The sequence below is a fragment of the Polypterus senegalus genome, chromosome 3, assembly GCF_016835505.1.
Source record: "Polypterus senegalus isolate Bchr_013 chromosome 3, ASM1683550v1, whole genome shotgun sequence".
Taxonomy (NCBI): Eukaryota; Metazoa; Chordata; class Cladistia; order Polypteriformes; family Polypteridae; genus Polypterus; species Polypterus senegalus.
In genome coordinates this window covers 33,409,617-33,436,366 of record NC_053156.1, presented here as the reverse complement: position 1 = coordinate 33,436,366, position 26,750 = coordinate 33,409,617, and the positions used below count along the sequence as shown (strand labels likewise).

Here is a 26,750-nt window from a genome sequence, read left to right as displayed (position 1 = left end):
GCAGACAGTGGAGGAAGTTAAGGTCAATCCGAGGTCATATGTGAGACTAAATACAACCCCAAATTAGAAAAAAGTAGGGATGGTATGGAAAATAAAGAAAAAATTCAGAGGTTCATAAATTTACTTTGACATTTATTTCATTGCAGACAGTATAAACTCAATATATTGTATGTTTTGCCTGGTCAGCTTCATTTCATTTGTTAATATTCATCCATTGCTGCATAATTATTTGTAAATAATTACATATTCACTCACCGGCCACTTTATTAGGTACACCTTACTAACAACAGGTTAGACCCCCTTTTGTCTTAACAACTGTCATAATTCTTTGTGGCATAGGTTCAGCAAGGTGCTGGAAACATTCCTCAGGGATTTTGGTCCATATTGACTTGATAGCATCACGCAGTTGCTGCAGATTTGTCAGCTCACATCTTTGATGTGGATCTACTGTTCCTGCTTCACCGCATCCCAAAGGTGCTCTATTGGGATAACATCAGGTGACTGCGGAGGCCATTTGAGAGAAACCAGTTTGAGATGATTTGAGCTTTGTGATATGTTGGAGATAGGAATTAGAAGATGGGTAAACTGTGATCATAAAGGTGCTGACGTAGTCAGCAACAATACTCCGGTAGGCTGTAGCACTTAAACAATGCTCATTTGTTACTAAGTGGCCCAAAGTGTGCTTTCATGTTGTGCTGGCCAAATTCTGACCCTAGCAGGCAACATTTTTCCATTCTTCTAGTGTCCAATTTTGGTGAGCCCATATGAATTGTAGCCTCAGTTGCCTGTAATTAGCTGACAGGAGCGTCATCCGGTGTGGTCTCCTTTTGCTGTAGCCCATCTGCTTAAAATTTAAATGTGTTGTGTGTTCAGAGATGCTCCTCGGCATACCACAGTTGTAAGAAGTGGTTATTTAAGTTACTGTTGCCTTTCTATCAGTTCAAACCAGTCTGGCCATTCTCCTCTGACCACTGGCATCAACAAGGCATTTTCACCTAGAGAACTGCTGCTCACAGGATATTTGACCTTTTTCAGACCATTCTCTGTAAACCTTAGAGATGGTTATGCATAAAAGTCCCAGTACATCAGCAATTTCTGAACAACATGTTTGTCTCCAACAACCATACCATGTTCAAAGTCACTTAATCACCTTTCTTCTTCATTCTGATGGTCAGTTTGAACTTCAGCAGGTCGTTTTGACAATGTCTACAGGCCTAAATGCATTGAGTTGCTGCTGTGTGATTAGCTGATTAGATATTTGTGTTAACAAGTATGGAATTTTAATCAATATTTTTACTTAATACATGATATCATTTTACAATTCAATACAATTATATGCTTACTAGTGACTGGGAGCCCGATTGAATCGGGCTACAAATTCTATGTTTGTAAAATCCATACTTTCTCTGCAAAGAATTATTTGTTTTTTAAGTCCTTGAAATGATTTTGTTATCATGGCACTGATTTGTGCTTAAAATAGATATTTTTGGCCGATGTCATGAAGAGCTTCCTGTTTAAACAGGGCTGTGAGACGTGAGCTCAACTCTTTGGCACACCTCATTTGATTTTTTCCGGCAAACAAATTTTCAAAACAAACTGTATTTTATGACTCTAATCGGAGTCGGAGTAATAGTTATGTTGGAGTGGTCACTTTAGATTTGAGATCAGCTAAAATTTAAACAATGACCGTTGATATTGGAAAATACTGGTTGTACTTGTTGATTGGATGAAGCTCTGCATATTATGAATATTAAGAGTCAGATGACATGATGTGTTAAATGAGTTCATGTAATAGAAAAGCACAAAAGCAGAAGAATTGTTTTACTGAGTGCTCATTCCACAGATTGAGACATTTTTGCATATCTGTGTAAATAAAGAATTATTTTACATCTTCATCTGGTCTCCGTGAATGGCTTCTTTGAAAATAGAGAAAAGTTTTTACCACAACAGTAACAGTTGAACAGGGGTACCTAATAAAGTGGCCGATGAGTGTATATATGGTGCTTGACATTTTTCTGGTGTGTCTTGTTAACATTTGGGTGTTGGGATGGAAAATCCTGTAAGGCTTAGGTGTTGACCTAACTCCATCCATCCCTCACTTTACAAACATAGCAGCTTCATCTCTGTGCATATCTGTTGGCAATCTTGGCACCCTCCCAGTAGTCGGGGTTTACTACAGCTTAACGTTTTACATTCTTTTCTTTCTTGCTCTACCACCTCGAAATTCTCATAAGTTGAGGCACTACTGCCCATGCCTCTCACATTCAGTTTCTCTGCTTTTTAACAGTGGCTATGTATCGAGAGCCCTCTCTTCATGATGTGGCCGGACAGAGCCCACCTCGCAAGACAGCAAAGACATCAGACTCTCCAGCCATACAGAATGGACCCAAAGAACCCCCCAAATGTGAAGCATCATAGCCCAGGGTAAGTGTGGCCTAGCGAAAAGCACCACAAATTTATTATAATGAAGGTTCTGTATGAGCCAATGTGATAGGCAGGGTGAAGAAAGAAATCAAATGAGATGGTTAAAGTGTTTAATAGCATCATTTGTAAAGGGAAATGAGAAACTGAGTTGTATAGGAAAGGGTTGAATAACCATTCTTCTCTTAGCAAATTTATTTTCTCCAATTCAGGGTTAACAATTAAATTCCTGAAGGCTACACCAAAATAAAGTAAATGTTGTAGGGTCAAGCTGCTCTACTGTATTGTTGTGTTGTACCTTGCTGTGTAGCATGGCTATATACATCAACAAGTGAGGTAAATAGCCAAAAAAATATAAGGTTATTAGAAAAAAACGTAACATTTTGCAGGAATGATAAAGATAACAATCAATGCCACCAATGCCAGTTTACCACATAAGGCAGGCTGGGAAGATAGAAAAAGAGTTGGATTTCAGCTCCCTTACACAGTTGTAATAGTTGAGTTGTTTGGTACTAATTGCAAAACTCAGACAGTTGCTGCGTCATACGGAATCTTAATTTATGCTTACAAAGATAAACAGATTTTATTTTCATATAATCAGTTTTTCCAAATCAAGGTGGTGTTTCATTGCCAGAGTGAGCAATATGTAAAGTTGTTCATACAGTGAATATAAAAAGTACGTACAGTAATCCCTCCTCGATCGCGGGGGTTGCGTTCCAGAACCCCCCGCGATAGATGAAAATCCGCGAAGTAGAAACCATATGTTTGTATGGTTATTTTTATATATTTTAAGCCCTTATAAACTCTCCCACACTGTTAACATTATTAGAGCCCTCTAGACATGAAATAACACCCTTTAGTCAAAAGTTTAAACTGTGCTCCATGACAAGACAGAGATGACAGTTCTTTCTCACAATTAAAAGAATGCAAATAGATCTTCTTCTCTTCAGGAGCAGAGAATTTCAGAGAGAGAGAGCGCTCGCAAAGAAAAGCAAACAATCAAAAAATCAATATGTGTGCTTTTAAGTTTGCCACGGCATTTTTTAGAGGAGCGTCAGTATCTTCTAAGCAAACAGCCTCTGTGCAAACAGCCCCTCTGCTCACATCTCCTCCGTCAGGCGCAGAGAACGTCAGAGAGAGAGCGAGAGAGCGAGATTAAAGCAAACCATCAACAAATCAATAAGTGTGCTTCTGGAAGCACCGCGATAAAGCGGCATTTCTTAGAGGTGCGTCCGTATCCACTAGGCAAACAGCTTCTGTGCAAACAGCCTCTGTGCAAACAGCCCCTCCGTCAGGCGCAGAGAATGTCAGAGAGGGTGAGATAGAGGCAGAGACAAGCAAACAATGAAGCTCCTCGCGGGATGCATATCTTATAGCATTGAGGAGTTTAGTTAATATGTAATACATGCTCTGATTGGGTAGCTTCTAAGCCATCTGCCAATAGCGTCCCTTGTATGAAATCAACAGGGCAAACAAACTGAGGAAGCGTGTAGCATAAATTAAAAGACACATTGTCCGCAGAAATCCGCGAACCAGCGAAAAATCCGTGATATATATTTAGATGTGCTTACATTTAAAATCCGCGATAGAGTGAAGCCGCGAAAGTCGAAGCGCGATATAGCGAGGGATTACTGTACACCCTTGCCAAATCAGTAGAGTTTGAGTAATCTATATATATAATTCACTAAGGCAAGACAACCATGAAAAGCACGCCGGAAGGGGCTTGGATTCACTAAGCCGCCGACAAGTGAGACACCTATGGCGCACGCAGGAAGGAGCCACGCCCACCAACTCCAAGACCATTGGATATGACGACAACTCACAGGGCCACGCCCACCAAGTCGGACGCGAGGACACAGAAAAGTGGCGTCATTTATATTCGTCTGTCGTGGAGGCCACATGCGGTGCAGGTCAGGTTAATGCCATGTTCATGTCATGCACCTCCGAGCTACGTTGACTGTTCATAGAGGCATGTTTCTCGCGGAGGTGAATCGCCATATGCAGCGTGTGAAACGGTTTGCGAGGGGTATCTCATGGGATCTTTAAAACAATCATTTACAACTGAGGTTAAAACACAATGAAGTAAGCAGTCTACGAGTTTTCGGTTACAACACATGACCGCTTGCACCATAGCAAACTGTTTTACATGCTACATACAGCAATTCGCATCCGCGACAAACATGCGTCTTCTTAGATGCTCCTGTAGAAACACGGAAGACATTTTCCTGCCCACCAACACTCCTTTTTCACCGGCCCGCGTGTACCCTCGCTCTCTACGCATTCACACTGCCTACCCATGTGCCCAGACGCAAAAACTCACCGACCACCCAGTTAGCCCCTTTTGTCTGTGCTAGGAGTCCACATGCACGTCTAAGCCACGTTGACTTTTCATTATTCTTTTCGGTTTCGACACCCAACCGCGTCCACCATGAAAAACCATGCGAAAGGAACAACGAAGCCCCGCCCACAAACTCTACCCCTCCTCCCACGTGCTCAGGAACGTACCTCAGACCACTGCCCGCCAAATCAAACAGCTCATCAAACACATACTCACTCGCATTTGGTCTGTGCTGCGGTCCAAACCCAGCTGTGCGCCGCACAGACGATTGTGTGTTGGTTCGTTCCGTGCATTGGTTAAAACCCAATGAAGAAAGCAGTCTTTAAAAACCAATAAGCCCTGTGCCTCTGTTTCATTACCGTCTCACCTGATTCACCAATGCAGGCCCCGCAACAGGCGATCCGGTGGCGTCATTCCCATGACCCGCCGGGCAGCCAACCGGGTAACCAAAGTCTTTGGGTTCGGGGGGGAGTATGGTTACAAAGCTGAAACTTAAAGGAATTGACGGAAGGGCACCACCAGGTGTGGAGCCTTTGCTTCATTTGACTCAACACAGGAAACCTCACCCGGCCCGGACACGGAGGGGATTGACAGCTTTTTCTCGATTCTGTGGGTGGTGGTGCATGGCAGTTCTTACTTAGTGGAGCGATTTGGATGCTTATTTCCGAAAACGAATGAGACTCCCGCCTGCTAAATAGTTACACGACCCAACAGCGGTCGGCGTCCAAATTCTTAGAGGGACAAGTGGTTTTTAGCCACGTGAGATTGAGCATTAACAGGTCTGTGATGCACTTGTATGTCCGGTACTGCACGCGCGCTACACTGAATGGATCAACGTGTGTCTACCCAGCGTGGGTAAGCCGTTGAACCCCATTCGTGATGGAGACCGTGGCTTGCGATTGTTCTCCACGAACGAGAAATTCCCAGTACGTGCGGGTCATACACTCGCACTGATTACGTTCCTGCCCCTTTGTAACCTCATCCCTCCCTCCCGGTCAGGTGACTTGGTGGATTATATATAAAAAAGCACCCAGAACCGCAAAGAACAATGAAAAGTCAACGTGGAAACCGACTGAGGCGGTGTTTGGAAAATTAACAGTCAACGTGACTCACAGGTGCGAGTGGACTGTACACAGACAAAAGCGACTTAGGTAGGGAGTTGGGGGCGGGCACATAAGCGGGCAGTGCGTACTGAACGAGCGCCGTTCAACCCCGTCCTTCGCTTTGGAAGGAGAAGGCGCTCCTCCGGTTTTCAATCATGGACAATTGTATGTTGCTTCGTAGCGTGCATTGTTGCAATGTTACTTTTCTTGGTGGTTTATTAATTTACGGATTTTTCAAATGTTTATTTTTTCCTCTGTGGTTAAAAATCATTTAAAAAGCGGCCTGATTATGCGGCGTATGCTACGCCGCGGGTTGGCTAGTAAAAAATAAAACCAAGATAAATCCTGCCAGAACTTATTCCACCTTTATTGCAAAATTGACATCTATACAAATAAGGTGAAAACAAATCAGAAACTATTTAGTATAAAAAGGAAAGAAAAAAAAAATAATAATATAGCAGATAGATAGATAGATATGTGAAAGGCACTATATGATAGATAGATAGATAGATACTTTATTAGTCCAGAAAGATATTTAAGTACCTGTAGCCAAGAATATCAAGTTAACACCAAGTTAAATAAAACATTTAAGTTTTATTTAACTATTATACAAATAATGTAATCACAAGCTGGAATTGAGCAAATGATACTATACTACCAAAATGACAGGTGGCACATTAATATCAAAGTTAAAGGAGTAAGAGTCTGCCCTCCTTCATCTCACCCCATCTTCAATGGGTGATTTTTGCCCACTCATGCTTGCAGAAAATTTCCAGATTTGTCAGATTTCTATGTACAGTTCAGGTCACCCACAGATTTTCAGTTGGATTATGGTCTGGGCTCTGGCTTGGCTATTGCAGAACTTTGATCCTCCTTTGATGAAGCCATTGCTTTGTTGATTTTGATGTATACTTTGGGTTGCTGTCATGCTGAAAGGTGAAGTTCCTCTTCATCATCAGAGTCCTAGTAGATGCTTGAACGTTTTGTGCCAAAATAGACTGATACTTGGAGCTCTTCGTGATTCCATCCACCTTGACTAAAGCCCTGGTTGCAGCTGAAGAAAAGCAGCCCCAAAGCATGATGCTGCCTCCACCATGCCTCAGGGTGGGTGTGGTGTTCTTTTGATGATATGCTGTGTTATGCTTTGCCGAACTTATCTTTTGGAATTATGGCCAAATAGTTCAACCTTAGTCTCATCAGACCATAATGCGTTTGTCTACATGTTTGCCAGAGAATGGATATACCTTTTTGCAAAGTTTAGCCAGGCTTTGATGTTTTTCTGTGTGAGAAAAGGCGTTCGTCTCACGCCCCTACCCCACAACCCAGAAATATGAAGAATCCAACTGATTGTTGTCACTTATAGGTAACAACCACCACTTGCCTGCAGGAAAATCCTGCAGCTCCTTTAATGTTGCTGTAGGCCTCGTAGTGGCATCCCTGACCAGTGTTCTCCATGTCTTCTCATCAATCTTCGTCGGACATCCTGATCTTGTTGATTACTGTCTTCACCACCCTCAATAGGATGTTTAACGGTTCGGAAACCTTTTTGTACACCTGTCCTGACTGGTACCTTTCAATGTTGCGGACCATGGCTTTAGGAGTATGTTACAACCAAGAGGATATGAGAATAACCCTAAAGGAACAGCTAAACTTTACCTGAGCTCGATCAGAGCCACATTAATTGATGTCAGGTGCATATTAACTACTATTTGAGATGAGACTTATTGTGATTGGTTGCTTCTGAATGCATCCACATCCTTGATTATTATAAGGTCTGCACAGTAATGCAACTAGGTTTTTGTATGATTTTTTCTCTTTTAAATAGTTTCTTATTTGTTTACACATTCTTTGTGTAATTTTGTAATAAAGGTGGAACAATTCTGACAGGATTTATCTTGGTTTAATTTTTAATGACACAAAATCTGTGATTTTGGCATGGGGTGTGTAGACTTTTTATATCCACTGTATGTCAGTAAATTCCAATAAATGATTCAAAATATTAGTAAAAGATGTTTGATCTCTTGAAGTAATGCAGCTGCACATGTGTTTCATTGCCAAATGGCTACTCCTCGAAAGTGTATACATTCTCTTCAGACCCAACACCCAATCAAAATTTTAAAGTGGCCATTTGCATTTCTGTTGGTGGACACTTAACAAAGTAAATTTCCAAATTTGTTAACAAAGTTATTATTATGGGAACTATTTCAAAAGAACATTAATGTCAAAATAATTTAAAAAATGAACAGTGACAGCAGAGACAGGTACACATACAGAGAGCAAGATAGTGTGACCAGGCCATGGAGGTTTGAACCTCCAGATAGCCAGGTATATTTATTGTTTGACAAATAACAGGTAGATCACTAAACCCTAGCACACAAATTCAAAGTTAAATGCTGTCAGGAGTTTTGGGGAACTAAACCAAAAAACAACAATTACATTAGGAAGAGTCACGCCTCAGTACATGTTGTCCCCACTGCCAAACCATTCTTCAGTCACACATCATCTGTAATTTTGACCACCTTTTTGCAATCCCTTTTCACCCACATTAATCAGTAGGGCTCTGGACTTCTGACTCCTCGCCTGCTTCACCACATGGTGTACTTCAGTTTCCCCATTCTGCTCCTATCATCCACACGCAAACTGGACATCACTATCACCTCTCACTAATGAAACTCTTGATCCTTGTGGCACTCCTGTTTAAACAGACAATGCCACCGTATGCTTGAAATGTCATGGAACAGACGGGATGATTCTAGATAGTTCACTGTCTGTCAAATGGTACCACATTGTTGGACCAGCAACACACCAGAGATTCACATTAGAATTCAAAGTATATACTGTGTACAGTTAATTTTTTACTTCTAAGCAGGGAAAGTTCATATTAAAATAATGTTAGAGAATGCAGTACAGAACTGGCAGCACAATCACTTTGTATACAAGAGACATGAAATACATGTTTTGCATGCAGCAAGCTGTTTTCTGATTGGGATTTCTGAACTCTATTAAAATCTTGGATGTATAAGCAGTTGGATATTGCCTGAACAGACGTTATGCGGTGCATAGCCGTTTTGTGCTTATCTTGTGCCTAAGTACTTGAAAAGTAAATACAGACTTGGGAGGAAAATGTCAGTTTTACATGGACAACAATCATGTTTGATTCTGTGTTAAAGTTTTTGGACCTAAAATATCATTACTGCCATTTTTTCAAACCACCAGAGTCTTTCAGCAAAAAGCTAAATCAGAACTGAAAAACAGGAAGAGACTTGGTAATCTTTAAATTGAGCATTGAAAACACTGGACAGCGAAAATCACATGCAGTTTTATTGCCATCATCTATTTTTGTGATATGTCCTGAACATCATGGGTGGCCTAAAGCTAGTGGCACTCATACTAGGAATTTTTTGTTGTCATTTCAGGTGGTGGATTGCAGTTAGTGACAGTTCTGCATTTCATTTGTTTGTAAGATTTGAGTAAAATACACAGTTTGCTTCTAAAATGTAAACAAAAGGGTCAGGTAGATCTTTTTCCAGATTAATTCCCTTTACAAAGGGCAAATGCAAGTGCAAGTGTGTTTGGGAAGTTCACTTCTCAGTAGTGTGTTCAGTGATAAAGTGCAGAGGTGGGCAGTTAGGTAAATAATCTTTGAAAAGTAATAAGTGGGTGGGTTATCCATTAAAGAAGGAAGTTCAAGATTACTAGTTAACACGGGTACATTAAGCCCGAGGATTAACACTAGGAAGAACGTGGGGATAAAGATCACATTTAAAAGGAGAATGTTTAAGCAGTCATAGTATTTGATGTATTTATGATGGCGGCCATACCACATATACTTCAGAACAGGTCATGTTCAAGCCTGGCCCAAACTTGGAAGGGAGACCAAACAAGAACAGGTTGGGTTGCTGCTTGAAGGGGTGTTGGTGAGGCCAACACGGGGTGCTTACCCTGTAGTCTGAATATGGATGCTAATGCCTCAGGGTAGTGATGGGAATTCTGTGTTGTAGAAATGATGTTATCCTTTAAATGAAATGTAAAATCAAGGTCCCGACTCACTGTGGTCATAAAAGATCCCTGGACAACTTTCGTAAAGAGTAGGGAGTATCCCAGTGTTCTGGTTAAATTGCCCTCCATTGCCTAGTCATTTTGGGCCCATAATCATCAATGTTAACTGTCTCTCACACCTTCACCACCTAACAGTTAATGTGTGGTGAGCATACTGATGCAAAAGTGGCTGCCGTCACATCATCTAGGTGGATGCTGCACATTAGTGGGGGTTGAAGTGGCTCCCCACTCATTATATAAGACATGTGTGCATTGCAGTGTGTATCAGGAGCCACGCTGGAATGATCACAAAAATGTAACTGTGGTCTGGAATTATTGTGCAGAGTAGCAGACTATGATTGTGTAATTATATATAAATATTAAAAATTAAAAGTACTTAAGTATTAAAAATGAGTTAGAAAGAAGTAAGATTTTCAGGAAATATGTTTTTATTAAATGTTTGGACAGTTACAGTTATTTGTGGCTTGATTTAGTTATAAAAACATTCTGGGTCTCTAAAGACCCTAGGTATGTAATAGTGTTTGTTGAAAGCCCCATGTATACAAAGGTTAAATTAGTCCAGTTAGTTTATTGGAAAGTTTTGTGTACAACACCAAACAACCAGTAACCCCTAGGTGTTTAATATAACATTGGGGAAAACCAATGTACCTGGTTTGAATAGCTGTGATGCAAGACAACATGCCAAAAGTATTAACAATTACACAATTAAATATTAAAAAAACACAAACATGAAATCATGGTTCAGCTTTTGTGCAAAAGTAGCACCGTTATAGCTCAAGGCTTTGCTTAACTGTGTGATCCTCCCTTGTCAAATCCACAGTTGTTACCTGGAGAGAGGTCATTAGTTAAATTAAAAATATTTGCTGATTAAGTTTTTAAATAGCAAGGTTAGACGAGAAAAAAACTTTTAAATGTGTATCAAAATTATGGTTCATAAAGGATAGATGGATGGGGTTATTTATTTAGATGTTTTAAATTGTACATTATTATAGTATGTAGAATTTATGAAGTATAAAATTAAATGTAATCCTAAACTTCAGTCCAAATGGATGGAAATGATAGTCTGATCGATTTGTGCTAATTATTACATACTAGCAGAATACCCGCGCTTCACAGCGGAGAAGTAGTGTGTAAAAGAAGTTATGAAAAAGAAAAGGAAAAATTTTAAAAATAACGTAACATGATTGTTAATGTAATTGTTTTGTCATTGATATGAGTGTTGTTGTCATATCTATATATATATATATATATATATATATATATATATATATATATATATATATATAAAAATACCCTCGCTTGGCAGGAGAAGTAAAAGAAAAGGAAACATTTTAATAATAACGTAACATGATTGACAACGTAATTGTTTTGTCATTGTCATGAGTGTTGCTGGCATATATATATATATATATATACACATGTGTACATATATACACACACACATATACTATGGGGTGCGAAACAGGCAAATATATTGATTTTCTGAATATATAAAGTCGGCGTCAGAATATATAAAGTGAAAACTTGAATATATAAAGTCATTGCCGAATATATAAAGTCAAAACTTGAATATATAAAGTCAGTGTCAGTATATATAAAGTCAAACTTGTTTCTGAATATATAAAGTCAAAAGTTGAATACTGTATATAAAGTCATCGCTGGAATATAATATATAAAGTGAAAACCTGAATATATAAAGTCAGCGTCGGAATTTATAAAGTCATTCCTGCTTATATAAAGTCAAAGTCAAAATATATTGATTGAAACGACTCTGAACTGAAGTAAGTTAACAAAAACGTATTCAGAAAAATTAATTAAAAAAACACTGTTCGGTTAATGTTTTGAAAATGATGCATGTGCCCTGCCCAGGATTGGTTCCTGCCTTGTGCCCAGTGTTGGCTGGGATTGGCTCCAGCAGATCCCCGTGACCCTGTGATCGGATTCAACAGGTTGGAAAATGGATGGATATTCCAGCACTGACTTTGTATATTCCGACGATGACTTTATATATTGAAGTTTTGTGTTTATATATTCCAGCGCTTACTTTATATTGTGAGGTGGAGGGCTTCGCTATTACTTGTGGGGACGAAACTTCACTTTGGTAACTGATCATGGTCCACTTCAATGGTTATACCGACAGAAAGATACAAACTCTCGCCTCATGAGATGGTTTCTGGGCTTACAACCTTACCGTTTCACAGTAAAACATCGACCAGGTTCTGAACACGTCAACGCAGACGTATTATCACGACTAAATGAACCTGGTACAGAGAGTCGCTTGATTCACGGGAATGTGAATAAAGCTGAGGGGGAGGGTGTGAGCTAGAGGGCTGATCGCACCCCAAGAAGATACAGACGCCCCTGGGCAAACCAGAACCCCTGAAACACAGACTACCCTTACATTGCTCTTTACTTTCTGACTTGCGCTATAACGCGTAATGCAAACCTCGCGCGATACTCCGCTAACTTAAAAGCCTTGTGCAGCGCCTGTCAGTTGAAAATTGATTGCTTGCTTTTATCTCTCTCTCTCTGCTCCTAGCGGAACTGTCATCTCTGACTTGTCATGGAGCACGTTTAAGCTCATGTGTTGCAGTGTTTGAATAAAAATCCTTCTTGTTTCTAGGAATAAAAATCCTTCTTGTTTCTACGACCTCCTGTGTCTCTGTGCAAATCTGTGACCCAAGCGTGACAATATATTCCGACGCTGACTTTATATATTCAAGATTTGACTTTATATATTCCAGCGCTTACATTATATATTCCGAAATATTCCAACGCCGTCTTTACATACTGAGGTTTTGGGAAGCACTGATCAATGTACCATGAAATCATGCATTGACAGAAGTTCCCCTTTGGTTGGGCACGGTCTCTTCCAGTTGCACGGATGGGTGGGTGGATCTTATATGTCTGTGCAGGTTTGTTGTTGACCCTGCTCTAACGGATATTTTTATATTCTGCACTTAGCTTTGCAGTCTCTAATATCACTGAAATGCAGCCAGATGCTGCTTCTTTCTCGGCTTTCACTCTTTTCTTTACTCTTCTTTTTTCTTCACGACGCGCTTGCATTTAAATCTGGCTCCTCGTCTGTCGCAGCGACAGATACACAGAGCGACAGTGTTGCTCTGTGTACCTGGCCTGTACCAACACTCGCTGTCTTCGGAGCGTCTGCCCCCCTTCCTTCTTTCACATAATGGTATGATCCTAGTCCGATGTGGAGCGGCCGAAGTTTCGGCTCTGCTCGACGGACATCGGCTCCTCGTTCACTTGAAAGCATCGGCACTTAGAGCCGGCTCGTTCGCGAACGACACATCACTATTACTTTCTCACTTGCGCTATAACGCGTACTGCAAACCTCGCGCTATACTCCGCTAACTTAAAAGCCTTGTGCTGCGCCTGTCAGTTGAAAATTAATTGTTTGCTTGCTTTTATCTCTCTCTCTCTGCTCCTAGCGGAACTGTCATCTCTGACTTGTCATTGAGCACGTTTAAGCGCATGTGTTGCAGTGTTTGAATAAAAATCCTTCTTGTTTCTACGACCTCCTGTGTCTCTGTGCAAATCATGCATTGACAGAAGTTCCCCTTTGGTTGGAATTGAAACTGTGATTAAATGCATTATTTTTTTAATGCGTTATGGAGCACATGCATCGAAGCTTCTCAGCTGTGCGATTGTCAATGTAACATTTTGTAAGTAGTGCCTGGAGGATTCAGTGTGGAGAAACTCTAGAGACAGCGTGTGTATTAACTTGTGGATTTTTCTGTGAGTATTTGGTGGCAGTCTGACGGTTGCTTCGAAGACGGCGTTAGCCGCGGAGCTCAGCTCAGAGCGAAATGAGGGGAGATGATGACGTGACTCCCCCACCCGCCTTAACTGTCAATCCCCCACAAACACAGTCTCTCGGAATTTGCATAAGCACACCCCTTCACCTACAATTTTAACTTAGTTACAAAGTGATCAAAACTCTCGTTTATATCCTGCGTCCTCTCATTAAACTTGTATCCCGCATTACCTGTGGGCATGTGAAACGCCAGAGGTAGCCTGTCTATGAACTTAATTTAAAGTTTAGGTTTACACCTTGCTTTCTTTCCAAGGTAGCAGCACTCATGAATATGGTAGTATATGTCACTCGCTCGCTTCTTATTGTTTCGCTGCCTTCTCAATTATATAATGCATGTTTTCTTAAGCGCTTTTTGGAGGTCTTCCTGGTTTTCTATGCACTGCATTGACAGTCAGTTCACGTGATTACGTGGGAGGCGTGATGATGTCACACGAAACTCCGCCCCCCCACGTCATTCCAGCTCAACTCCATTACAGTTAATGGAGAAAAATACCTTCCAGTTATGACCATTAGGCGTAGAATTTCGAAATGAAACCTGCCCAACTTTTGTAAGTAAGCTGTAAGGAATGAGCCTGCCAAATTTCAGCCTTCTACCTACACGGGAAGTTGGAGAATTAGTGATGAGTGAGTGAGTGAGTGAGTGAGTGAGTGAGTGAGTGAGTGAGTGAGTGAGTGAGGGCTTTGCCTTTTATTAGTATAGATTTTTTTTTAAATACAGGAGGCTATGTAGAGTATAATGTAGACTACATTAGGTAACATACAAATAATTAAACAATAACATACCATGTCTGCTTTGGGGGAAGGCTGTGCTCTCTGCTCTTTTGGTGCTTTTCCATTGCATAGTACGGCACAGCACGGTTCAGTACAGCTCACCTTGGTTCGGCTCAGTTCGGCTCGGTTTGCGTTTCGAATGCAGTTTAGTACCGCTTTAGAGTGGGCGGGATCATTCACGTGTCGTTATAGTTGTGCCGCCTCTACTGCTCGCTCTTCATTTTTTTTTACTTGTCCCTGCACTGTTTATAAGTCCGATGGTAGCCATGTGCGCCCAAGAGCTTAGCGACCTCCTGAAAAACGTTTTCATTCCGCGTCACCCCATCCTGCTCTCGCTGGATTCGCTCCTCGGCTACCAACGAGAGGAACGTCTGTACTTCCTCAATAGACCACGAAACAGCCATTTTTGGTTAAAACAAAATGGTGCGTCCGAACCTTCGCTGGCTGTGCTAAAAATCTAGCGGGTCTGTTGTGTCTCGTGTCTCAAGTTCAGTGACGCAGTAATGATGATTTTCTCCGACCAATCAGTGACCAGCAGAGTTTACACGTCACGTTTTGGTAACGGATCGGCGAGCTTGGAACCTCGGCTGAGGTGGTACTAAAAAAAGGACCAGGTACCAGGTACTGTTCCCAGTGGAAAACTCCCCAAAAGTGAGCTGAACTGAACCGTGTCGTGCCGTACAATGCAGTGGAAAAGCGCCTTTAAATTACTCGGACATAGGTAGCACCTGCACCGTGCTGTTTCAGGTCTGATATCTCTCTATGGGTGACTTAAAAAGCTATTCATCACCAGGGATAGGGCTAACTCACTGACATTCTGTTTCCCACTCAGACCTGTACCTCGACAGCCTCTTTTATGGGTGAGCTTGAATTAGATGACATCACCATAGTAATGTCTACATTGCATTCCCATGCTCAAGGCACTTACAGAATATAAGAAAGAACGGCAGGGTATACAGTATATAACATAGGGTATACAGTATATAGCATAGTACAAAGCAAATAAATAAATAAAGAAGATTAAGACAGTAAATTCAGAGAAAGCCTAACAGACAACAGAATTGATGGTCTAGCACACACACAGATTACATGAGCATCTTGACAGAGAGGTAAACTGAGAGAAGGGGAATAAAGTCAAGTAGAGCTAAAAGCCTTCCTGAACAGATGAGTTTTACGTTATTTTTAAAAGAATTCATGGAGTCAGCTGACCTGATTAATTTCGGTAGGTCATTCCAGAGTCTGGGCTATACAGCTGAAGGCCCTGTCACCCATGGAGTGTAGATTAGTGTGGGGCACAACAAGATTGCCAGGATCAGAGGACCTTAATGGGCGGACAGGCACATAGTGATGGAGAAGTTCACTGATGTAGTGTGGCACGAGGTTATTTAAGGCTTTGTAGGTTATTAGTAGGATTTTATATTTGATTCTGTAAGACACAGGGAGCCAGTGAAGACGGAGCAGGATGGGTGTGATGTGCTAGCTGCTGCTGGTTCGAGTAAGGACTCTTGCAGCTGAGTTTTGAATAAGCTGGAGCTGTGATATAAGATTAGAAGGGAGCACCTGCTAGCAGCGAGTTACAATAATCTATGCGGGATGTGATAAAGGCATGGACAAGTTTCTCAGCATTAGAAAAGGAGAGGAAGGAGCGAACACGGATATGTTACTGAGGTGAAAGTAAAAAAGTTTCTTAATGTGATTTATGTGGGTGGAGTAAGAAAGGGAGGAATCAAAAATGACACCAAGATTCTTTGCAGTAGAGGCAGGTCTGATGAGATCACCACCAAGATGGACTGGGAAGGAGCTCATTTTATTAAGTTGCATTTTAGTCCCAATTTGCAGGAGTTCAGTTTTGTTGCAGTTTAATTTTAAAGAGTTCTGCTCCATCCAGGTTTTAATTTCACTAAGGCAGGTTGTGAGCTGAGAAAGCTCTGATGAAGTTCCACTTTTAACATTGAAGTAGAGTTGAGTATCATCTGCATAAAATGATAGCCCAGTCCATAGCTACGAATAATATGGCCAAGGGAAGCATATAAATACAGAAGAGAAGAGGGCCAGGACAGAGCCCTGAGGAACTCCTTGTGTGACTGGCGCTGAGCTGGATCTGCTGTTGCCAAGACTAACAAACTCTTGCCTATCAGTCAGATAGGACTTGAACCACTGGAGGGCAGTGCCAGAGATACCCAGCATGTTCTCCATTCTGACAGTAGAATGTCATGTCTGACAGTGTCAAATGCTGCACTGAGGTCTAACAGAATTAATATGCTGGTTTGTCCAGAGTCTGCTGCCATAAGCAAATCATTGGTTACCCGTAGCAGAGCAGTTTCATAGCTGTGCTGCACCTGAAACCAGACTGAAAGGGTTCCATCAAATTATTAGAGTTAAGTAATTGGTGAGCTGGGAAGGCTACAACACGCTCAAGAGCTTTTGACAGGAAAGGTAAGTGGGAAATAGGCCGAAATTGTTAAGATTGTCAGCATCAAGACCAGACTTTTTTAACATTGGGGTTACAGAAGCGATTTTAAAAGTGAGCGGCACAGAGCCAGTGTCAAGGGATGAGTTTATTATTGTTGTAACAGTCAGGATTATGGCATGAAGGCAGGATTTAAGTAGTGTGCTGGGGATGGGGTCCAGTACACAAGTAGTTGGCCTCATCTTACAAAGCAGGTTATTAACAAAAGCAGATGTGACTGGTGAGAACTTAGGGAAGGAGCTGGATGGAGTGGGAAAACAGGGAGAGATATAAACAGATGATGTATTTATGTTAGTTGAATTATTTAGATCTTTAATTTTGTTACGGAAATAGTGTAGGAAATCCTCACAGACTTCAGTAGAAGAGGTAGTTGGGCCAGATGCGGGTTCGAGTAGTTTATTAACTACAGAAAACAAAACCCTTGGGTTATTGTGGCCACTTTCTATTATTCTGCCATAGTGGGTGTTCTTAGCAGCAGTTAGTGCTTCTCTGTAAGCTCTTTGGTGGTCAGAGAAAGCCTGGATGTGCACGGTGAGGCCAGTCTTACGTGACATTCTCTCAAGGCGTCGGCCAGCTGCTTTCATAAATCGCAATTCTGAGTTATACGAAGGAGCTGAACGTTTAAAGGAAACCTCCTTATGTTCTAAAGGAGCTGTTTTATCTAATGCTGAATGAAGAGCTGAGTTATAGTGGTCAACAAGACTATCTAGTGTTGACGGAATAGGTGCAGACAGTAAAAGATCAGAAATGGATCCAGAAAGGATAGAGGGACAGATAATGCATAATGTGACTGTTTTTCTTTCTTTCTTTACTATCAATGTGTGAACTCAGTATAATAGCAGCAGTTACACTGATGTGCAGTCTCATAGAGTGTGGAGAGCTTGTTCGTCTGTCACATTAGCGTGCTAAGGAAATGGAGACTTATTCACTCGACAGCTGACACTATGGCACCATGAGCACATCACTTCACCTACCTGTGCTCCAATTGGAAAAAAAACAAAAGAAATGTAACCATTGTATCACATCTCATGTTATAAGTCACATTGGGTTAAGTACATAAAAATAATAATAATAACAGTTTAATTGAATTCTTTGGCACTGCTTTTTTAACAATGTATGAAGCTCAAGCAAATTAACCGGATTAAATTAATGCATTTAGAGGTTGCTTTAAAAAAATTAATTACAGAAATTTTTAACATGTTGTTCACGCATGCTCACAGTAATTAATCAGCAGCTATATTTTTTATATTTTACTTACCCTGTGTGGTTTATAGTGGCGGGCATGAAAAACAATTAATCACAGGTTTTTGTAGAGAACAGACATAAAAAAAAAAGTTTCTGTTCAAATGGGACTCAATGGTGGCCAACGCCGGACAGCAGCAAACAATATAAAAACATTCATAAAAAAAATCTCACATTACTTGTGTTATAAAATCCAAATGTTAAGATCTCCAGTCTTATACTTAAAATGGGCATAACACGTGTATTTTTGCTAAAATGTTGTTAAATAAATAACTTGAAGTCCCAGCTCTCCTCCTCTTTCATTGGTGTACAATCCTGTCTTCAATTCAAAAGTATAATAATTGTGAAGGAGCTTCCAATTTGCAGATCTCAGAAGTCGGACATCAAACCTGGGAATGATGTCATACCCAAGTTGACCGCGTTCCAGTAAAACATTGGGAAAACTAATATGGAAAGGAAAGCCATAGTTATGCTTGCTTCATCATAATAAACAGCACTTGATAACAAAGCATTATGCTGTATTTTTCGCATCCATACACTGTAGCTACATGTCCACAGAAAGAACATGGACAGTATTGTGTGTAAGACTGATTTAATGAGACACAAATAGACACAACTGCCAATAAATGGTATAAGACTACAGCTTTCATTAAAGTTCATGGCATACCCTGCCATTTTGGATTGATGTCATGATCTGATCATGACAGACCAGCCCTGAGTTTCCAAGATGGAAATGTGACTTAATCTGACTAGGAATGGAATTCAGCACAATCCTGTCTGATTAGGACTTTAGACAGCCACTCATGTTAATCCCCTTCAAAACTGTTATTTGAAACTCCTACATGTTGCAGATTCATTACACCTTATAGTATTTTGCTTATACTAGTCTGCATTTCTATAATCGCCTTTTTGAATATCATAAATGATTTAAAGTGTAAAACAATGGCTTCTGCTTCCTTGAGGTTTAAAGCATTGTTCATTTTTTATTTTCAATCATGTAAAATTATAATAGTACATTATGCGTTTTAGGACGGTGATGCATTGCTTTGCTAAAACATGCTCCGAACACACAGCTAACAATTGAAGGCAGGGTTGGAATCCATGGTGCAGGATCTGTGAAGTGAAATAAATGGAAAAGAGTGAAAAAATAAACGATAATAATAATTTTCCGATATGCAAGTTCATAAAGCCAATAAATGCACCCTATATTTTTCTTAAAAAATATTATGAACTTAAATAAATAGCACAAGTAAATAACCAAACTATAAATTGGAAGCAGTAAATGAAATAAATGAAACCACTTTGAAATTGGAATTACATCCACTTTTAATTTATTCTGCAATTCAAGCCTAGAGGCTGCAGGGTTTTATAGAGCAATACCATTTATTTTACCACAGCCATCATTTTAATCTTACATTTCAATTACAATTCAATCCACTATTTGGAAACATGTAATTACATACTCGAGAGGTTTGCGGCAATGAAAAGTTGAAAAGTAAAATAACATTTCAGGGGTCTGTCTTGATTAGGAGCATCAAGTGAAAAGTCAAGCCCCATAACAATTTTCTCCAAGTGCAGTCTCTCAGACAGTTTTTAATCACTCGATCAATCCTGATTTGGGCTCTCAGTGTATAAATGTACAGTTCAAACTCAGACAGGTGATGGATTTTGCTTAGGGTCACACACTTTGTTAAGGTTGGATTGAAAGTCCAGCTCTTCTCAGTTAGGGACCAAAGACCAGCATAGCAGTGGCTGGCTTCTTGTACTTTAAACCAGAAAACAGAAGGGTCAATCCCTTCTTTTACTCACTATGAGACCCTTAGCAAGTCACTTAACCTGTCCCTCCTGACCCTTTAATCTAGCAAATGTCAATCGTTTCTGCCAAGGCGGTCGTCACCCCCCTCAATTTTTTAATCAGCACTAGTTTGTAAAAATTTATGTATTATAATATATCTTGTAAAGGAACAAGAATAGGTCTTTGGTGTCCTTTGTAAGCATTTCCAGTTTACTCAGTATTGTGAAATTACTGTTCCCAAGGGACTCAACCCAGATGGGAGATCTTCTCTTCTCTTCTCTTGACTAATTTTCAGTTGAACCTTTGTAACTGTAGCCCACCAGTAAAAAATAAAATTATTTTTTTTTTAAGTAAAACGAATTTATTTACTTCAGTTATAAGTGCACTAAAAAGCAAAAAATAAATGTTTCTTTAACCACAATTTTCTTGTTATATGTGAGTAAATAAAATCATAGGGAGCACATAAATAAATTAATTCAAACAATTAATTGAATAACTACTTTCATCATGAAATATAAAACAACAACATCATTGTAATTCCCCACCATGCTAAACAAGTTTAAAAAATTATTTGAATCAATTAATTATACTTAAAAAAAATTATATATTTAATTTTTTTCACCTTGTTGTAGCCTTGTTCTAAATTCATTTAAATTAGTTTTTTTCCCCACATCAAGCAACACTAAATGGGATTTTTGAAATATTTGCAAATTTATTAAAAATAAAATATCATCTTAATCAGATAATTTGCAAAAACACTTGAAATCTGGCTCAGGTGCATCCCATTCTGTTGATCATTGTTGAAATGTTTCGTTATCTTGTTTGGAGTCCCACTGTGGTTGATTGAACAAGATCAAGAAAGGCACATGAGTGTCTGTAGAATGTCCGCCAATTAAGGAAAAACCAAGCTATGAGTTCAGTGGGGCTTAGAGAGCTTAGAGACAGGATTGCTATGAGGCAGAGATCTGAGGAAAGCTACCAAAAATTACTTCAGTAGTGAAGATTGCTAAGGACACACCGTTGCCTTCATAATTCTTAAATGGAAGAAGTCTGAAAGGGTCTCAGGGTCTGAAACTGGCCACCCAAACAACTAATCAATCATGTGGAGAAAAGCCATGGCAAAAGAGGTGATCAAGAACCTAATTGTCACTCTGGCTGAGCATCAGAGAGCTTGTATGGATATCAGAGAAACTTCCAGATGGACAAGCTTCACTACAACACTGATCTGGGCTTTATGGCCGACTGCACAGACAAAAGTATCTGCTCAGTAAAAAAAAAGCCCACTTGGAGTTCACAAACCAGCACATACAAGACTCTCAGACTGTAAGAAACAAGATTCTGTGGTCTCATGAAATGAACATTGAACTTGTTTGGCTTTATTTTAAGCATCGTGGCTGAAGAAAATCAGGCACCACTCATCACCTGTGCAATACAATTCCAGTGAAGTTTGGTGGTGGCAGCATCATGCGGTTGAGTTGTGTTACACTAGCAGGGACAGGAACAGGGACAAAAAAAAGAACACAGGGGTCAATGTCCGGGTGGCATACCCATCATAAAACCATCCACATGACCCCCTAGTAGTTTGTAACCAAGATGGGCACCACAGCAAGAAAGGGACAATAAACACTTTTAAAACAAAAGCAAAATAAGGAAGATCATTGCAGGAAATGGATAAGTCATTAAATAATCCATAAAGAAAAGGCAGCACAATTGCTGAGGCTAAAAACAACCAATAAATACTTTAAAATTCCTTTTGAAATGCTTCAAAGCATCAGGTTAGTCTCTTTGATAAGATAAGCACAGTTACCTCTCTCTGTCTCTCCAGCTCACCCTGGTGGGTCCACTCAGCAGGAGACAACAGCTGCAGCAGCTGTGCTAAATAATCAAGCATTGACACACAAAGAGGTCTGGCAGCAGCCTCCAGTATACTTGAGAATTGGCTGCAAAATGCGAAAAAAGGTTGAGGAAAATGGTCTTTATGTACAAGAGTCCAAAACAGGACTGCACAGGCCAGTAAACATTACGGATTTATAGTTGGATGGCAGGAAGAGGAGGTATCTTGGGACAGGAACCGGAAATGAGGTCATTGGGCTGTGACTTCTTTGGAGATGGAAACGGAAGTGACGGCTTTTGGGCTGAACCAGAAGTGACGTCGTCATGGGAGCCAGGCAGAATTTCCCACATTTGGCCTGTGGGGAGACAAGACAAAGGATTAATGCACTCTGCCACCCCCGGTCTGATAAGGAACCATCTTTTGAGCCCTTTAGCTCCCTCCCATGCACATGTGTGTGACACAGCCATCAAGCAACTCTCTTACCATTTTTCCTGTTTGGCTTCAGCTGAGACACACCTAGCTAGCCCACTGTCATCCCATATACCGTATTGCGCTACCTAGATTTTGGGAGGTCCACCCAAATCCCTACTCTTGCACTAAACTCAGCAGGGACACCCCTCAGGGTTCCATTACCTTAACTCCATCACAGGTTCCCAGCAACACTGACTCCTGCTCTTGCATTTCTCATTATTCACCAACCTTCTCCTCTTCCATCACTGCTCGGCCACTTCTTTTAAATATTGGCGGGCACAACTTGTGCTAACGAAGCACATGTTCCGCTGACCACCACATTAACACCCTCCAGGCCTTCCACCACACTACCACATATCTGCACACATCCAGTTTATCACAATGATTTCTTTTCTTTTCCTTTGAATTTTTAAAAATTTGCCTCACCACGGACCTCATCTCATGACAATATCCTCAATGAAAACTAGCTCATGAGCAATCAGGACCTCAGACTGGACTGAAGGTTCACCCAATAACCCCTAAGCAAACGCAAAGACAACACAAGAGTGGCTTAGGAACAATTCTGGGGATGTGCTTGAGTGGCCTATCCTGAGCCCAGACTTCAGCCCAATCCAACATCTCCATAGAGACCTGAATAGAGCTGTTCACCAATGTCCTCCATCCAACCTTAACCAAGCTTGAGAGGATCTACAGGGAAGAAAAGCATAAAATCCCCCAAATCCAGATGCGCAAAGCTGATCACATCAAACCCAAGAAGATTCCTGTCTGGATCTTCCGCCTCATCTAAAAACAGAATAAAGGATCTGAACATTTGTGTCAATGTGAAAAATGAATATATTTTGAGAAATTTCTAAAATCCTGTGTTCAGTTTGTCTTTTGTTTGCTTGATGAGGAGAAAAATGAATTTAAATGATTTTAGCACAAGGCGTAACAAAATGTGATAAAAGTAAATAAATTCTAAAGGCCTTGTACATAATATTTTAGATTTACTTTTAAGATCACCGTTTGCAAAACACATACGGACTTTCAAATAACTTCAGGAATGACCACCATCAATTACAGCCTCAGCACCACAGATACACCAAGGCTTGTTTAAATCAGCCTCTTGATTGTTTGGTTTGCATACAGCCAAAACTACTCAGGGCACTTCGCAAAATAAAATATGTTGTGACCTTTCTGCCATGTACCTCTTTTGAAGCTCTAGCAGCTATTTATCTTGTTTAATGCTAGCACATCATGATTAATGCATTGACATAACTGCCTTTCTTAAACAAGTGCACAAGCAATAACACAATTCCCACTACGGGCCTCATGCTTTCGAAAAATTACTGCTTCTCCAAAGTACAGTTCAATCTACAAATCAATAATTCATTGCTCTGTATATTTAAGCATGATGAAGTGTTCGGAAAAAAAGCAGGACTCGAGTGAAATGCACCAAATGGTATTGTGGAGGAGCGTTCTGATCACTGTGACCTTATTAATGTTCATTTTGGGCAACGGTGACATTGTTGCTTTAAAGAATGCAAAAAAGCCAGTAATGTTAAGACTTCTGTTTAGCACGATTGTCTTCATAATTCTCACAATATTCAATCCATTTCAGTTCAATTTATTCTTATCAAGTATATGAGTCCTTTGCACTATACAGTAATCACAAATGTACATAAACATAAAATTATGTTGAAGCACAAGAAGAGAAGCTTATATGTGTAACCTTGTTGTGCACTGGAAAAACTGGCCGATATAGAGGTTAATGGCAAGCCATTAAGAATACACAGAAGAACACAAGTCAATGGAGATGCCTTACAATAATCATAACTACAAATTAACCTTCAGCCTTTCAGGGTCTAACTATACAGGGTTAAACCTGCTGTGAGGGACGGCCAGGGATGCCTCCTTAAAGAAAGGACAGGGGGAGATGGCTTTTAAAGGGCACTGTCTCCCCCAAACTTCTACTTGGTAGTCCCCCTTGGTTGAAATGGCCCAGGCCTTTTGGTTTCCAGAGGTGCTGCAGGAATTGCTGAGCACACTTATATATGGGTCACAATTATACAGCGCCTGAAGTACTCCCAGGATTCTGTATAATAGGAGCCACCTCACTCCATTCAGAGAGCCTGAGTTGAGAGGAGAAGGACAAAGCTTGCATGAAGAGGAGTGAGTGGAGGGAGTGACTGGAAGAACAGGAAGACAAAGGGCTGAGTGCTTGGACTGTAATGCTTACTGTGGTTTGTACTATGGCTCTGCACAGGGAAACTATTGGGAAGAGTTTCCCACGAATAAATAAATACTTGTGTTTGTGCTGGATTTGTACCTGTGTCTGTTGTGCTGGGTGTTTGGGGAGCTGTACCAACCCCTTGTAGTAGCTCTGCTTACCACACCAGTCCACAAATTAGCGTACATCGTCCCGTTCATTTCCAATCCCTCAAAGCAATTTGATTGTCCAATTCGTCTTTGGTGATGCAATCAAAATAGGAAGTACTAGTGTGAGATGCACAAGGAAGAGAAAAGGCCAAGAGCATTGCCTTCAAAGACAGGAAGTATAAAACCAGACAGGAATTGAGAAAGGTGGGCCTTGAAAATAATGCCAGAATCTGAGAAGCAGGCTTTACAGGGAAGTGATTGCAACTACCATCTTGAGGTTTAAAGCACCATCATTAAGGCAAAAGAGGGCTACTGTTATGAAGATTTACCTGAAAGTTAGTCATTGGGAAAGAAGAAAGAGAAGAGAAGAAGAGATTTCCAGTCTGGGTTAAGGTTGTCAGACGAGTTCCTCTGGGAGATTTCCACCCATCTTTGTTCTCTGGCCACATGCTGCACATATTTTGCCAACATTAATTCTCCACTAATGATCAGAAGGGACTTTGAAGCCTGGTGCTATTTCTGGATAAGGCGTTTGGACCATTTCTGCAGTCAGTAAAATAAGCCATCCTCCCTTATTGCCCAAAGGTGTTCTTGTAATCCTGAACCACACGTCTCATGTAGCACATTTATATTTGCTTCAATAACCCAATTATTCAGTGAAACCTGATTTCTAAAATGCCATGTAAACCGTTATTCCAATTATTGAAACCAGGTTATTGGCCACTGAGAAAACTGATTGACAGATGTCTATCATGTCGGCAAATAATTCAATTATGTGGCCATGTAAACCCATAACTGGGTTATCATTGTTGAGGGTGTTGTAGTCTGTGCATGTCTGTTGCACTCTGTCAGCCTGCCCATGTATTTGTTTAGCACACACATTCAGCAGTCACAGGTAGAAACATCCATAAAATAACTTTTGGGTGCATCTCTCAACTGCTTTATCCCTTTGTCCAACCCTCTCTACCTCAGGGGCAACTTGTATGCCCACTATTCATCGGCCTTGTGAAACTCACAAGCAACCACACATCCAGCCAGATGGACTCTAGCAGCCTGGAGTCGCATCCAAAGTGCTCTAAGTGCTGTATCTGTAACCTAGTGATTGCGTAACTGATTTTATGCCAGGTTCTCCAGGTAGATTTGTCCTCCACTGAGAGGTCTTGACTACCTAAGTAGATTCTTTAGAACTGGCTGCGTTACATTATTATTTCCACAGCAAAAATGAGAAGCTTTTTTGGTGCACAGCTGTGTCTCTGCACACTGGTTTAAAAACACTGCTCTACTGAATTAGAAAGCCCTATACAGCCACATAGATCCTATTTTATTTATGCTGCTGTATTATATGTGAGCAGCCCCCAAGTTAGCAGAAATTATGTCTGCTTAAATTTCTGACCTACCTGGCACACTTACTGTTCTTGACTTTTTTATATTTTTTGATATAGATAGACTGAGTAATATCTCTGTGTCCTCCATGAGTGATAGAACATCCATCTCTACATGTTTCACATATCAGTTAGTTGCTTGTAGACCCTGTGACAGATGGCCAGGGTTCTTGCCCGGTCAGGACGCCCTTTTGAGGAAAGGACTGGGGGAGAGGACATGTCAACAGCAGTACCATAGGACACGAGAGGGCGCCCCCCCCTGGGTTGCATCAGGGGCACAGGCTTGGAGCTTAGAAGCTCAACCCTGCAAGGGGCTTGTGGCCACCGACAGGGGGTGCCTGGACAGCTCTGGAGCCTTGGCATTCAGCCACACCCGGAAGTGGTTCCAGAAGAGGAGCTGGATTCCCATGCAGCACTTCTGCCACACCTGGAAGTGCTGCCAGATGTTGATCAGGGAGCAGCTGGAGCACTTCTGGGTGCAGTATAAAAGAGGCCGCCTCATTCCATTCAGGAAGCCGGAGCTGGGTGGCAGAGGACAGAGCTTACGGGAGAGGAGTGGAGGCAGCAGGAAAAGAGAGAAGAAAAGAAGTATAAAGGACTGAGCCTTGTTGGGGATTTGGGCACTGTGTGTGCTGTGCAGGAAAAAGAATAATAAATGTGTGTTCTTGTAC

The 26,750-nt window shown here is 40.8% G+C and overlaps 1 protein-coding gene across 1 annotated transcript in view; it reads left to right on the top strand.

Annotated features, from left to right (window-relative positions):
• The window catches only part of fgf11a (fibroblast growth factor 11a), a 476,711-nt gene that overhangs the window by 436,743 nt on the left and 13,218 nt on the right, over positions 1 to 26,750 (top strand). The window contains exon 5 of the mRNA XM_039746927.1: positions 2,288 to 2,424. Within this exon, the coding sequence (XP_039602861.1) occupies positions 2,288 to 2,418 (131 nt within the window). The 3' untranslated portion in view covers positions 2,419 to 2,424. The remainder of the gene's footprint in view (positions 1 to 2,287; positions 2,425 to 26,750) is intronic.